Here is a 14,804-nt window from a genome sequence, read left to right on the forward strand (position 1 = left end):
TAAATATGCTGAGGATTCAGTAAGATGGGTGAAATCTTACCTGGATGACAGGAGGGCTGGGCTGGGGGTAGGGTGTAGTGATGCTGTACACAGCCTGGCACGGCTGGCCCTGGTAGTAGATGGCAGTCTGGGGCTGGGCAGTCTGGTACTGCTGGGGCTGTGCCTGCACTGTAAGGGCCTGCTGAGTGCTTGGATCCCAGAGGGCATAGCCCTGCTGGCCCTGCACCTGTGGACTGGGGGTCTGCGCTGGCACAGAGAGAACGGCCACAGCGGGGTCCTGTGGCACACTGGGCTGCACGTACTGCGGCGTGCCAGAGACCTCGAGAGGCGTGGGCACATGCTGGCCGGAGACGGGCTGCGGCTGGGAGGCTGGGGAAGGAGAGGCCAGGCTAGGCTCAGAAAGCAGGGGCTGGGGGGGTGTCTGCTCATAAGGCAGGGTGCCACAGAGGGGTTCGCCGGGAGGAGTTGGCAGCAGCACCTTGCCGGCGTTGGGGTTGGTGGGGTCCACATATGTCTGCATAGGATATCCAGGTGGGTATCCCATGAACCCTGGGTGCGGACTGGAAGCGTAGCTCAGGGGATCGTAGGTCATGGGTGAGCTGACAGCCAGCGTGTGGAGCTGCTGTTGCTGTTGTTTCTGGGCCTCTCGCTGTGCCACTTCCTGCTCAAACAGCTTCCGGCGCTCTTCCGTCGACAGCTTGTTCCTCTCTTTCGTCCGGCCTTTCTTCTTACTGCTGCTCGGGGGGTCATACCTGAGGATAGGGGGGTGTGCAGGGGTCAGTCTGCAAATGCCATTAAAAAGACAACACGTCATGCAAAAATACACCATTTAGCAAGCACCTTTAAGAGCATGGCTTGAGTCTGCGTCATGTCCTAAACTGACTGTAGCCTGGCATGCCAGAGCACCTCTGAGGCAGGGTGAGAAATAGCTGGTAAGGGCCCTTGGAGCTCACAGTGAAACTGCAAGTTCTGTGAATTAGGAGCGTGCAGGCTTGAAGTGAGAAATGAACTGCACCTCCAATTACAATGAATCCTCCTGCTGGAGGGGCATGTCTAAAATTGTCAAACATATTAACACGTTCTCCATCGGAGTTGTAAACGGCAAAGTGTTTTCTTTAAAACTAGGAACTGGTTGGAAATAAAGCTGCAGAAATAAAGTATTGATGGAATAATGTGGTGCTAAATCACTGAATAGAAAATCCAGTCTACAGTGCCATCTACGGGCTGCAAGAATGGTTTTCTACATGCAGTACTTAAGGCTTTAATTCTTCTGTTGCTACACGATTTCCAAGTTTGGATATATTAGAAGACAAGACTAAGATAAGGACAGGGTTGTCTCTCCATCTACTTAATTCAGAAATCTCCGGTTACTCTCCTTCTCTTTTAATGGGTGGTAATTGGGTATTGTCAACTCTCATCTTAGCCACAGTGAAGGAGATCTCGCAGGTCATTGTTAAACCATCGTCTTGCTGGCGTGATGAACATGAAACTGCTCTGAGTGCTTAGAAACTGTCAGTTTAAGGATGACTTCTGGAGGGGGGACTCTTGAGGAGCCCACAGCCCCTCTTATCCAGCTCGCTCACCGGCTGCTCCTCTCGTAGGCAGAGGGTGGGGGGGAGAGGGAGGAGCGGCGGCGGCGGCGCTCGGCGCTGCGCGGCGTCCTCTCTCCGTCCCTGTCCCGGTCCCGCTCCCTCTCTCGGTCCCGCTCCCTCTCCCGGTCCCGCTCGCGGCTGCTGGAAGGGGTGCGGGGCGTCAGCGGGGGTTCCCGCGCGTTGGAGCCGTCCCGACTCCGCTCTGCAGGACAGGGGGAGGAAATCTCACTGAAACCAATCCCAACTGGGAGCTGCGGAGGAGGAGGAGGAACAGCAACAGCAGCTACGTGGCTGGGAAAACTATTACACAACTAATACGTTCGTGACAGAAAGCAATGAAACAAATAAAGAGCAACGTGATTATAACTTAAAGCACTTTTGACAAACGGCTTACCCACCCAAAGCAAAAACGGATGGTAATAAGTCACATTTCTACTGACATTCATTAAATAAAATCTGATAGCTATGTTATTATAGAGTTTTAATAAGTACTATGCAACTCACTAAAATGATACAGCTAAATCTTCACCGGCTCTCTCATCTGTTAAGATGTTTGTGTAGAGTTCAAGGCACAGCTGTTTACAATTTCGGTCATTAAAGACTAAAATGTGGACATGATGAAAATTTAATACAAGTTATCTTGTGCAACAAGCAACACAGATACAAGGTGAAAAAGAGGTAAAATGTACATAAATCCTGTACAGAGCTCAGAAAAGGAGCAACAGAACATGAGAGAGCTGGCATTGGGGTAGGAATAAAAGAAAGCGGTCATACCAGAGGGCTCTTTTTCCACTTGGCTCTTCTTGGGTATTCTGTACACCTCCTGTGAAAAGGCGAGAGTGTTACTACTCCCACTTCACAACCTTGCCCCAGCCTCTATCGCTGGTTTCCACTCCCGGCACTGGACTACCCCATGTCTGCTGGTTTTTGTTCCAACTGCTGCCGTCATTACCAGTGCTAACTGGTGCCGGTAACTGACCTTATGCTGGTTTAGCCTTTTATCCATTCTCAGGCCTTGATTTCAAACTACCCATGTCAAACTTCAATACGCAGTACTTCATGAAGACTCTCCTCAACTTGCCAATTAAGACTTTACTTCCTTATTTCTGACTGAACAACTCTTAATAGGTGATTAATAGATAATTAACAGATATGTGGGAATGACACTCTATCAGACAACTCCCACAGTGAGTCTAAGTAGTTATATTTAAGCTTGCACACCTGAGTGAAGGCAGTCCCAAAACACACTAATGAGCACGGGTTCATTCCAATTACAGATTTAATTGAGCTTTTTAAGAACTGAAAGCAAATTTAAAAAGGGTCTCCAACAGAAAATTGAAATAAATTGGCCTGTGAACAAGAACCCAGCTGCAGCACTGTTGAATCCAGCAATTAATTTCCTCAATTCTCCACACTACCCTACCTAGAAGGACGAAGCCCATACCAAGCAGACAGCATCACCTGCTCTCCTATAATCTTGTAAAAAGTCCAAACTAAAGTCACTTTGAAATTTCTTTGGGGTTCACACAGTACGATAAGAAATTCTGTCATATCGGCTTTTATCCAAATGAATAAATATGAATAAAAACAGTTCTTTCCTAATCCTTTCATAAGGAAAAGAAAAGCTATGCACTATACCATCTATGTCTGTTTTAATTCAACTATTCTAAACTACACTTAGTTTAAAACTATTCTACTATTTAAACTAAGTATAGCACTTCAATATCTAATGAAATGATTCAACATTTCTGGTTAAGTGCATAATTTTCTAAGTTATTTGGTTAAAGCTGTATGATTTGTATGACACATTGTATGAATTGCTTAAGTCTCGTAATCATAAATTCACCTCAAGATGAAAAGGGCAGGGATTTCAAGATGTGGATGCAGTTTGTCAAACAACTTCACAGACTTGCAGGCTGGTAATGAACATCCTGGTCTCCTTCAATGTTTCAAAGGAGACCTCGTGCACCCAGCCTGGCCTGTGGTACTACTGAGTGTACACAGCTGTAACTACAGGAACGCTGCAGTACCTTCAGGTCTTTCCAGCTGTCCAGCAGACGGGCAGCCATGTCACTGATGTCCACAGCCTTATGCACTGGCTCCTGGCTGCGCTCACTCTCCACATCGGACACGCCCTCCTCCTCGTCCTGTGAGGGCGTCTCCACAGCAACCGTTTCCCCTGCTCCAATGGACTCTGTAGCCACCGTCTCCGCAGCAACGGTCTCGGCAGTAGTGACCGACTCGGTGGCAACAGGCTCCGGTGCAGGAGTCGCTTCCGTAACAGTGGCCTCTGCAGCACCCGTCTCCTCCAGCTTGCAGGCCTCAGTTGCAGCGGGTTGGCTCTGTTCTTCCTGCAAGACCCGAATCTCAGGCTCCGACTCGCCTGCTGCTTCTTCGGCCTGGCTGGGCTGTGCTTCCTCCTCCTTGCCCTCTTCCTCCTTCTCCACCGCCTCCTGGCTCTCCTGCTTCTTGGCCTCAGCACTGCTGGCGAACTGGACGGGCTCTAGCCTTTCCTCCCTTGCCTGCCCTTCTCCATCAGTCTGCAGCTCTCCTGCTGCCTCCGACTGAGCCTGACCATTTTCAGTGGGATCAGCCTGAGAAGAATCGGCCTCCTCTTCTTCCTCCTCTTCCTCTTCGTCATCCTCCTTCCCATCAGAGGCCTTACTAGCGTCAGAGATGGCACTGTCCATGCTGTTCTCGCTGATGATCTTCAGGCGGCGGTACACAGCCCTCTTGGGCGTCTCACTGTCAAGCTCGGGGCCGGGTTTGGCAGGGGGGCCGTCGGGGGTGTTCAGAGGCGTCTGGGCACGGGATGTATTCTCACTGGAGTAGCCATCCAGCTCTGCAGCAGGGAGCAGGGTCTTCGTCTGGGCCCAGCGCTGGATGAAGTGGAGCACGCGGCTTTCCTCCAGCATATTCTTTGTGGAGATGGGCAACACTGCCAGGCTCTTCATGATCTGCAGGCAGAGGACAGCACAATGACAAACTGATAAACGATGAAGAAATTCAAGCTTAACGGTTAACATTTCAGCACACTTAGGGAACAAATGTGTCGTGGCGACCGAAGGCCGAGGAACATAAATAGGTTAAAACGTTTATACAAAGATTGCTTCTCAATTTAAAATGATAAACTCTTCTGAAATGAAAACCAGAAAAGAATGAGGCAAGAATGAATAGGGACCTCACAAGTGTCTCAGCCAAGCACAGGCTGAGCTCTGTGATCGCAGGTTTGAGCCTGGATCATGTCACCAGCATCTGTGACTGGGAGTTGTGGGACAGAGGTGGTACTGTCTGCAATTAGTCAGGTAAACGAGCTTCCTGATAGTTGTAAAGAGTGTAGCAGTGAAGAAAAAGTGATTGAGTGGAGGAGAGAATGATTACCTAACGTAAACGTCCCTGGAATCCTAAATGTTTTCAACGTCATTTTCACTAAATTTCAAGCAAATGAAGAAAAAAATTGACACAAGCCGAAAAGACAGGGATAGGAGGCCAGCCAGAGGAGTTAAAAATATCACGTAAAATGAAAATTTACACTGAAATTCTCTTAACAGGTATCTCAAAGCAATTTAGATACAAATAGTTCTACATTATAGAGAATAAAGGAAACCTATGAGGTATGCAAAATTTGTACACATAGGTAAGGTCAAAGACAGAAGGTGCTTGCAATTTCGGAGATGACAATATTTCGATTTATCAGTCTCGCTGTCTGAGCGTGTTGCAGCTTTTTAGTCTGCGGCCTGCCCTCACCTCCAGCTGCAGTTTGATATTGTTGCTGGAGTTGCCTTTGCCCTCAGACAGCTCCACCATGAAGATCCAGAGCAGGGAAAGGCCATGGTGATCCAGGAACTGCTTCAGGCATGCTGGGTTCTGAGTGTTCTGTACGGCACAACAAGCAACCCAGTCAGAGCACCACTCAACAGTGAGATTCACAACCTAGCAGCATGATCTTCTACTTCTAAAAGGGGGGCGGAGCGGTGCCACAGGATCTGCACCTGTGCCTGGAAGGTTGCCAGTTCAAATCCCACAGCCGGCAGAGAAATCCTACTCTGTTGGGCCCCTGAACAAGGCCCTTAACCCCAGCTGCTCCAGTGGTGCCGTATAAATGGCTGACCCTGTGCTCTGAACCCAAGCTTCTCTCTCCTGTCGGTGTGCACGTGTGTCTCATGGAGAGCAAGCTGGGGTATGCGAAAAGAAATTCCTAATGCAATAAATTGTATATGGCTAATAAAGTGATCTTATCTTCATAATCTGTTGGAGAATCTATATTATCAACTCGAGACTTCACAATTTCATAAATTAAGGTGGTTTTACGCACACTAAGTAATACTAACATTCCTTTTCAGTACACATGTAAATATAATTGACTACATCCAGCCATTTTCTAACTGCTTCTTACAATGCAGCCTTTCTCAGCAAGCAATAGGCACAAGGTGTGATAATTGACTACGACTGGAATTGAAAGCATGATCGCTATAAATGAGAACAATGCAAAGAATGTTTCATGAGATTTAAGGGCACTTATTGAGGAGTAGCACTGATCACACTGTAACACAACAGTAGGCAGGGTGACGCAGTGGCATGTGGCATATGAAAGCTGAAAATAACGATACTGCCAACAAATATAACTCTCTTATGGAGCACACTGCATCTTTCCTTTTTATATATTTTTCACAATTGAGCTATCCTGGATTATATGTGAAGAGTTGTTGCATACCTGTGGACTACAATCCTGGCTCAGGTGAGGCTAAAGAGGCCCATCTGATAGTTTAATCAAGTCTAATTAGCTTCAATATGATTATTATCCTTACAGTTCTGGATTTCTGCAACACTATCAGATGGGTTTTGCTAAGCCATACTTTGCACTTAAACCACCATGATCATTCAGGAATAAATATATATAAAGCATGCATGATGGCAAAATTGTAAAAATCTCAAATGAAATGTACCCCACTTGAATTAATCACACCTTGCTGTGAAATATAGAACCGAATGTGCAGCTTGATTTTTAACCCATTACAAGTAAATAACTGAGTAGCAACATTGAGTTAATTTGACAAAAAACAATAGGTATATATTCACAGTCTGAGACCGCGTCAACACACTTACCTGGATGAGTTTGAGGCAGGTGAACTTCTGCTCCATGGTTTCTACTCTTACCATGAGCCGGCACAAGGACACCACCTGCTTCTCATCAGACAGTCCCTCCCCGTTCTCCAGCAGTGCTTCAAGCTCCTCATCCACCTGAAGAGGGCAGCACAGAGCAGCTCATCACACTGCTTACACACAGCAATCAACACAGCATATTCTACACACAGACACAAAGCTTCACATGAAGGATTAGAGTTTATCACCCATAGTTATTTTCACAGATCAAGACAGTCCAGTACAAAACCTCTCAGACAGAGCATTAGCAGTACGTGTTCAACTACAGGGGTGTAGAACCTTAAATCTCTACACTATGTGTATGTGTAACACCTACAGTGCCAGATAGGAAACCAAAGAGCAGCTGTGCAGCTGCAAGACAGTGACTACCATGACCTACTTCAGATTTTTACATAGTCTTATATCCCCGGGAATAAAACACAGCTGTAGAAAACTTACCTGCGGAAAAGATCACGCAAACAGCTGTCAAAACAGATATTGCAATGTTAAGAATATCAGACATCTGAGATGTCTGATGTTTCCCCCCTGGCAGCTAAGCAATGCCAGACAAACAACACCTGAACAGCAGCACTGCTGTGCAAAGATGGAAGTACCCAAACAGTAAGCCATTACAAAACCCTGAAGTCAAAAAGGATGACGACAGCAGTTCCTCTGAACCCACATTAGCAATTATAGAGACAAATGAAACATACTGAGTACAGCCTAACGTTTCTGTAACACAGGCCTGGGTTTTCAGCATTTAAAATTCAACACACCCAGGGTCCCCCAGCTTGATGTCAAAATCTCTGGCAGGCTCATAAAAAGGCAAAACTGCTCACACCCTGAAACACCTGCAAAGTGCTGTGAAATGTTCTTCACTTTCCCTTTCTGACTGACTTACATAAATTAAGACCACTGAACTCCCAGAATCTTGGCCTTTTATGCTCTAATTGCCTCATCCGATTCACTAAAGCCCAAATCACCTGAAAAGCATCGCACTGAACAAGTTAAAGCTAGAATGTGTGTCAATACTTTCATGCATGACTGAAGTTTATAGTGAACGGGGGTTCCCGATTAATGTCTCCCCGCTTTGACGCCATTGATTTTTCACGACAATGGGTGTAAAAATTCCCCAACTTTATGAACCCAAACCCAACCCTAAAAACCAAAGTCCAATGTAAAAGATGTCAAGCAAAACCACTGCAAAATAGTTTTGTACTACAGTATATACAAATCATTGCAGACGTACGTATCTGACAGAAGTATTTTATAACTCTCTGCCTAAGCCCTTTTTTTATGTTTTCTGTGCCCCAACTTTGTCCTCTGAACTCAAAGAACCCCAACAAAGAAAAGTGTTGAAAACCACAAGCAGACTACGTTGTTAGGTAAGCTAAAAAAGTAATTTTACTCCATACAGTATTAGATATCCTTACTTACATACAGCACTTCATGTAACTATTTACTACTATATATTACACAATACATATTAAAATTATCAAAATTTTAAATTATGTTTAATGTTTAAATGTTCACTCACTCACTCTCACACAAATTATCTAACACAAAATCGCTCATCGCTCTCTCAATGTTAATTTTCAAATTCTAGGTAATTCTAAAACGTTTCAGATGAGCTTAAATTACATTTAAGTGCTCAACTTAATGGGTCATTACAGTAACAGTTATGTTTACACACAAAATATGAATGTGCACTACTGTCATATCCTGCACTACCACTATTACTGCTGAAATATACTGATACTTATGGAGACGTGTCACACCTAACTTCCTCCAGGGAAAATGAATGTCCTCCTGATCCCCAATAATCCCCATTTCCAATACTTCTTCTTGGGAATAATTCCCATCTTAAAATCGATGCTCTTCTTTTTTACTGTACCCATTGAGGACTCCCTGTATGAGCATTCACATAGTTACTAAGCGTCTTAATCCTTATATAATCTGGTCTTTTAAATAAATAACACCTGAAAAAATAAAATTTTTAATTAAATCTGCCCAACCTGTCCAGTAAATACAGCAACCAGCTTAACTGCAAGTTTACTTGTTAACAAATAACCCTATGTTCCAAAGATTTATCTTCAGTACATAGACCCATCTTAAAATATTCAAATTCAAGCTGCCCGGCAACTTTGTAATTTTAGGTGAGAATTAACCAAAACTGTACCACAGAAAGAATCATCATTTATAGCATATACATCTGGGAACACAGGCCATTTATGAAAAGAAAGCAGGCTCTCTATTTCTTTAACTTCATCTAGCAGTCCGGTAACCAGCTCTTCTGCACATATGCCCTCGGGAAGGGACTCATCAACCACACACGATCGGATGGGTGTGCAGAACGTCCCAGCTGCACTGACAACACATGCAGCCTTGCCACTTGAGAAAGCGCTATTGAAAGGAGGCCACAACAGTTGCAGGTGAAAGGTTTAACATTTCCACACGCTGCACTTTGTTATTACACAAGAAACAGAATGGGGCGACACCACAGACCAGAAACACAGGTTTATGGCACCCAAATGAAGACAGCTTGCCTACTCCCTGTCCCTGTTCACAGCAGGTTTATAGCAAATCTGGATCGATACCTCATTCTCTATCCATACTGCATGCATTAAATGAAAACAAACTTAGTGTGGCTTGAAAGAAGGGACTAAGGTATGTGGTCACTTTCGCCTGTAAAATAAAACCTAAACTAAAAGTGGTTTAAGATTAACTGCTTGTGGATTATCTGTGATGCAAACTGCAGATGAAGTTAAGCGCGCTCAAGATCAATTCTTTGGCCTAGCCACACAAATACAACAGTGGGAATGTGGACGTCTGGTCCTGCGCATGAAGCGGCCCAGCTCGCTCACCGAGTCCTTCTTCCGGGTTCGCTCCTTCTTCATTTTTCCACCAGCGGCCCGGATACTGACTCGATTCTCCCCACCTAAGAATCCTCTGCAACTGGTTGCTCCGCAGAAACACTTCTGGGCCTCTTTCCTATGAGGGGAGACATATGTAGGGCTGAGAGTCCACAGGTTCAAAGCGCAGCAGAGAGGATACAGAATCGCTAATTAAGTCTGGACCACCCATCCGTGAGCTTAGGTTTTTAGAAAGCCACACAAAGTCACGGCAAGCTGCAAAGAGAGGACTAGAGGTCTCAGCATCAGTGTTATATGGGCTGAGGAAGAAAATGTCAGCTACAAAAACTGGGTAGAGCTGCCAAGCTATGACATCATGGGGCCGAGTCAGAACAGAGACTCACCCGTATCTCTGGAACTGGTAGTCAAAGGTGAGCTCCGTGCCAGCAGAGACAGCTTTGGTGGTGAAGAACCCGACTCGGAGCTGGCCATTCACAGTCCACTACAGGGAGAGAGAGAGAAAAACTGAGCTCACTCTGTGTAGTGAGACCCCTGGTCCCAAGCAGTAACAGCTTTGTAGAAAAATTGATTTCCATTCAACAGTTGCTGCTCTGTATAGCCAGTAAGTTCCAACTCTAGGGTTTGCAACAATGATGCAAAGACTCTCTGGACCTGCTATCCCTAGCCAAGAAATTGAATTTACGTTATATACGAGATGCAGAATCCATTTTCCCCTAAAAAAAAGATTAAACAGACTTCTTACTTCGGACCTCACCCAATCTGTGATGGCAGGAAGATCCAACTTGTACTGTATAAATTTGGTTTGTGACAATCCAGCTATGTTGTGACATCTAATCAATTATTCTATGCATCTAAGCCCGGTCTCACCACATCTGACATTTAATATGTCCACAGTCTGCAGAAAACACTATTGTTTGCACTTACCCACCATCGATCATGCCTACATTGTAAATGTGTATTTAATGGAACGGGCTTTTGAGCAAATTCTGTTAGATTTAGATTGGACATTACTTGAATCCTGCATCACATCATGGACAGCCCAAGTGTCATTCTCCATCACAGTATATATACATATCTGGCAGACTATATATACTGTGACTGACGTATCACTTCTGCAATCATTTTTAATAGTTCACATAGGACAGAAAAGACATAACAAGCATTCAAAATAACAACTTATGTTTGGTATGGACAAATGGGATAAATAACTAACTCTGAAAATACACTCATATTTGTATTCCGATGCAGAACTGTCTATTGCACAACTGGTGGAGAAGTGGGTAAATACATAGTTTTATGATATTAGTTTACAGAGAGATTTCTCTTGGCAATCCTAATGAAAGCAGGTTGTTTAGTCCTGTCTCCTTATTGCAAAAGGTTTCTTCACACGCATCGAAAAGTTTTCCCCAAGCTTCTGCTCGTCTGTAACTCGGCAACATGGACTGAGAACTCTGGTTTAGAAAGGGAGAGCTCGTCTGCTATCTCCACCAGTCCTGCCAAGCACCAGACTGCTCCCTGCTTCAGTGCTGCCACCACAAAGCCCTGGCAGCACATGAAATGAATGAGCACATCCATGACTGAAGGGCTGTTTGCCCCCATTCTGCAACGGCTTTTGTGAACTGACAAAACGGAAGAGATGCAATTATGAAAAATCTGTCTCTTCCGCGGTCTTGCAGACACGGCCGAGGCTCTGACATCTGCTTGTTCTCAAACAATTCGGTGAAGCTGACACTCACATATGATAAAAAGATTTCTGCCCGCCATAGCTTACCATTTCCCTATATCCTGAGTGACTCAAGTTCAAGTTCATTGTCATTATACTCATATACAGGTATATGGTATAACAAATTTGCTATTTAGCTAGCTCTCAGACAATACGTAGTACAAAAAACAACAATACAATTGTATTTTAATAGAAAGACAGAGACAACAGGCAATGTACAAAAACATGCATCAACAGAATGAAATAAAAGGATAGAAACTATGGGGAGTGAGCTTTTTGACATGTAAGGTAGAGATAGATTTCAATGTGTGAGTTTTTTGGTAAGAAAGAAGGCACTGTGAGGTTCAGATCATAGGTGAGAGCTGAGGTGAGAGTGAGAGAGGCTGGGAGTTTAACAGTTTGATAGTGCGGGGGTAAAAACTGTCTCTGAGTCTGGTAGTCCGGGCCCGAATGCTCCGGTACCGTTGTCCAGATGGTAGAGGGTCATACAGTCTGTAGCTGGGGTGTGTGGGGTCTTTGATGATGCTTAGAGCTTTCCTCAAGCACCGTCTGTCATAAATGTCCTGGATAGATGGGAGGGCAACCCCAGTGATGGAATGGGCAGTTTTCACCACCCGCTGTAGGGCTTTGCGGTCAGCAATACTGCAGTTGCCATACCACACTGTGATGCAGCCTGTCAGTGTGCTTTCTTTAGTGCATCTGTAAAAGTTAGTGAGGATCTGGGGACATATCTTAGCCTTCTTCAACCGTCTTAGGAAGTACAGGTGCTGTTGCGCTTTCTTGACTCTAACATTCCTAAACCCCTGAAGAAGGCGGCTTGCCAAGCTGCCAGCAGGATAAGGGACTAGAGACCGAACATACATCAGAATGGGGGGTGGTGCTTCTTAGGCACTACACTTTTTTCTTTCCTGTCTATACTGTATAGAACCAGAGCACTTGTTACAGGTAACTGTGTAATGGGATCACTTCTCTGGCCATTCCACCAAGAAGTACAAATGGACCAGTATTAAAAGTAATCAAATCCACATAAGACAAACAAATGTATGTTGCATGTGTTCCACATAAGCAATCTGTGAGACAGCAAAACTACTGCCCCCCAGAAAAAATCTGCCAATTCAAACAAAAGTCAAATGGAGTCAGAAAAGATATCAATCTCACTCTCTCCTTACACACCTTCTGCGTTTCACAGTTCGGCTCACAGCTGTGGTTCATGAACCGAGAGCAGTTCCCTTTCAACGTGGCATCAATGATCTGCAACAGAATGAAAACCAGAACAAGATAAAACGTAATTAGCCTACACTGAACACTTGCATCATTAGTCCCATTGATTTTCTTTGTTGGATTCTATTATGTTATTCTTTTCATTACAGAATCCTTCAAACATAATGCAGGTCCTAAATTAGAGATGGTTTCCTAATCAACCCAGAAAAAAAAAGAGTACCAGTGTAAAGTATCAGCAGTTTCAGAGTGTCTCTCAGCAGAAGCTGTGACTGTGCTGGGAGTGTCATTGTTGTGGAGGGCTTACCTCATTGTTCTTCAGGGCCATGAAGTAGTAGTGGATGTTCTTGCTGCGGGCATACTCTTTCACACGGGCTTTAAACTCCTTGTGATCCAGCACCTCCCCACAGTACTCCAGGACGAAGGTATTGCTGTAACACAGGGCGTATTGTTACCAACGCCACCCAGCTGCAAGGACGAGCATTACAACACTAAGTAAGCTAGACCAGTGAAACATTTGTATCATGTGGCTCACTTCTTCCCACAACCAATTAGAGAAAAGTGTCCCATCCCATATAAAAAAGCAAAGAAGGCTCCATGAGACCCTCCCTGTCCTGCCATGTTGTCCCAATGTGAAAGAGCTCTAGGTCATGCACAGAAAGTATACAAGCAATACAAGAATATAAAAAGGGGAGATTACCAAGATAGCTTTTAAAGGAACGTGAGAACAAGCTACCCAGACATGTAGTTCAAGCTGATCCCTTTCTTTCTACAAGCAACTGAAAGAGACCCTTGGATCAACAACCAGATTAGTCAAGATGTGCCGAACGGCCTCTGCTTGTTTAGAATTGCTCTTGTGGGTGGAGAGCTACAAGTCTCCAGCACCCCTGCCTTCTAGTTGAAAGGAAAAGACTGGTAGGTGAAAGACTGTGCTTGGACTATGATTCTCGCCAGAATCCGTGAGAACCTGTCTGGAAAACCCATTCCCAGCTCTGAGCAGAGGACACAGAGCCCCAGCCACAGACTCACGGTGTCAGGTCCTTCGCCGCCCGCAAACCCCAGCCTTTGCTGTCTGTCAGGATGACCTCAAACTCCGCGTGCTGCTTCCGCTGGAACCGCCGGTTCGAGCAGTACCCTCCATTAGGGCACCGCGAAGAACTGCAGGGACAAAGATTAAGAGGTGGGAGAAGAGAGAGAGTGCAGCTGTGAAATCTGCAAGGTGGGTGAAGACAAAAAGGATTTATGAGAGAGCAGCTGAATTCACAATTTTTCAGCACGACTAAATTTAGGCAGTGTAAAAAGGAGTGAAGTTTTGGGATTTCAATTTTCCACTTACAATTTGCTGACGACACAAAGATCGCAATGGCAAACTAAAGCACACGTGACTTGCAATTTCGATTTTTATCATCGCGAAAGCTTCTCAAACTTGGGAAAAGACGCCAGGCGGTGAGGCTGGGATGCGCCTGCTCACCATTCAATCATCAGCAGGCGGTTGAGACAGTCCTCTCCGCAGGCCACCGCCCCCTGCGCTCGCTCCTCCTTCGGCAGCACCGCACACTCACACTGCATCCTCTTGATGTCCCGGTGAGACTTGTTCTTCTTCCTGCACAGACACAGCAGCGTCTCACACTGCCCGCCACAGGGAGAGGAGTCCCAGAACCACAAACCAACAGCGACCGAGGGGCTCCAACACTTTTTAGCGCCGTATAAATTAAGTGACTTAATTCCATTTATCGACTAATTGGAGACCATTAGAGTCAGTCCCTTTCTCCAACTGCTGCTTGACTTGGGTAAAAAACAGGTTTGAAATGACATCCTTCAACCTACAAGAAAGAAGGCCTCATACTTTTCTGATCTCTTTCAAACTTTGCTGTCTCGTAACTTAAGAGGATATCATCGATTCTCATCAGTAGTATCATTGTCATGTACATTTTGTAGCACAATATATTGCACAATCTTTGAAGGACAACTGTTTGTAATGGAGCCAAATGCTAAAGGGAAACTGTAAAAGGTGAGAAATTAGGCATGCTAATTTTCAGGAAAGCTACTGAGATCTTTGGTTCAGGTACATTATTTAAATGACAAGGTAGCATGAAAATAACCCTGCAGTCTGTTTTTTTAGTTCCACTTCAAAGCATAGAACTCAAGCATATAACTATGCTGACAGCCAAAGCGATACTATAATACTTGAAATGGAAAAGCCTGTCAAGACTTTTAGGAACATGAAGGATCACAGCATAAGAGCATTGCTACCAA

The 14,804-nt window shown here is 44.9% G+C and overlaps 1 protein-coding gene across 2 annotated transcripts in view; it reads right to left on the bottom strand.

Moving 5' to 3' along the window:
* The window catches only part of setd2 (SET domain containing 2, histone lysine methyltransferase), a 60,145-nt gene that overhangs the window by 15,878 nt on the left and 29,463 nt on the right, over window positions 1–14,804 (bottom strand). For both annotated transcript variants that reach the window (XM_015357211.2, XM_015357212.2), the window contains 12 exons: window positions 14,020–14,151; window positions 13,578–13,706; window positions 12,856–12,979; window positions 12,504–12,581; window positions 9,991–10,088; window positions 9,599–9,725; window positions 6,699–6,833; window positions 5,340–5,468; window positions 3,623–4,549; window positions 2,367–2,415; window positions 1,584–1,794; window positions 41–752 (listed from right to left, as the gene is read on the bottom strand). In XM_015357211.2, the coding sequence (XP_015212697.2) occupies window positions 41–752; window positions 1,584–1,794; window positions 2,367–2,415; window positions 3,623–4,549; window positions 5,340–5,468; window positions 6,699–6,833; window positions 9,599–9,725; window positions 9,991–10,088; window positions 12,504–12,581; window positions 12,856–12,979; window positions 13,578–13,706; window positions 14,020–14,151 (2,851 nt within the window). The remainder of the gene's footprint in view (window positions 1–40; window positions 753–1,583; window positions 1,795–2,366; window positions 2,416–3,622; window positions 4,550–5,339; window positions 5,469–6,698; window positions 6,834–9,598; window positions 9,726–9,990; window positions 10,089–12,503; window positions 12,582–12,855; window positions 12,980–13,577; window positions 13,707–14,019; window positions 14,152–14,804) is intronic.

This window comes from Lepisosteus oculatus, chromosome 10 (genome assembly GCF_040954835.1).
Source record: "Lepisosteus oculatus isolate fLepOcu1 chromosome 10, fLepOcu1.hap2, whole genome shotgun sequence".
Classification (NCBI taxonomy): Eukaryota; Metazoa; Chordata; class Actinopteri; order Semionotiformes; family Lepisosteidae; genus Lepisosteus; species Lepisosteus oculatus.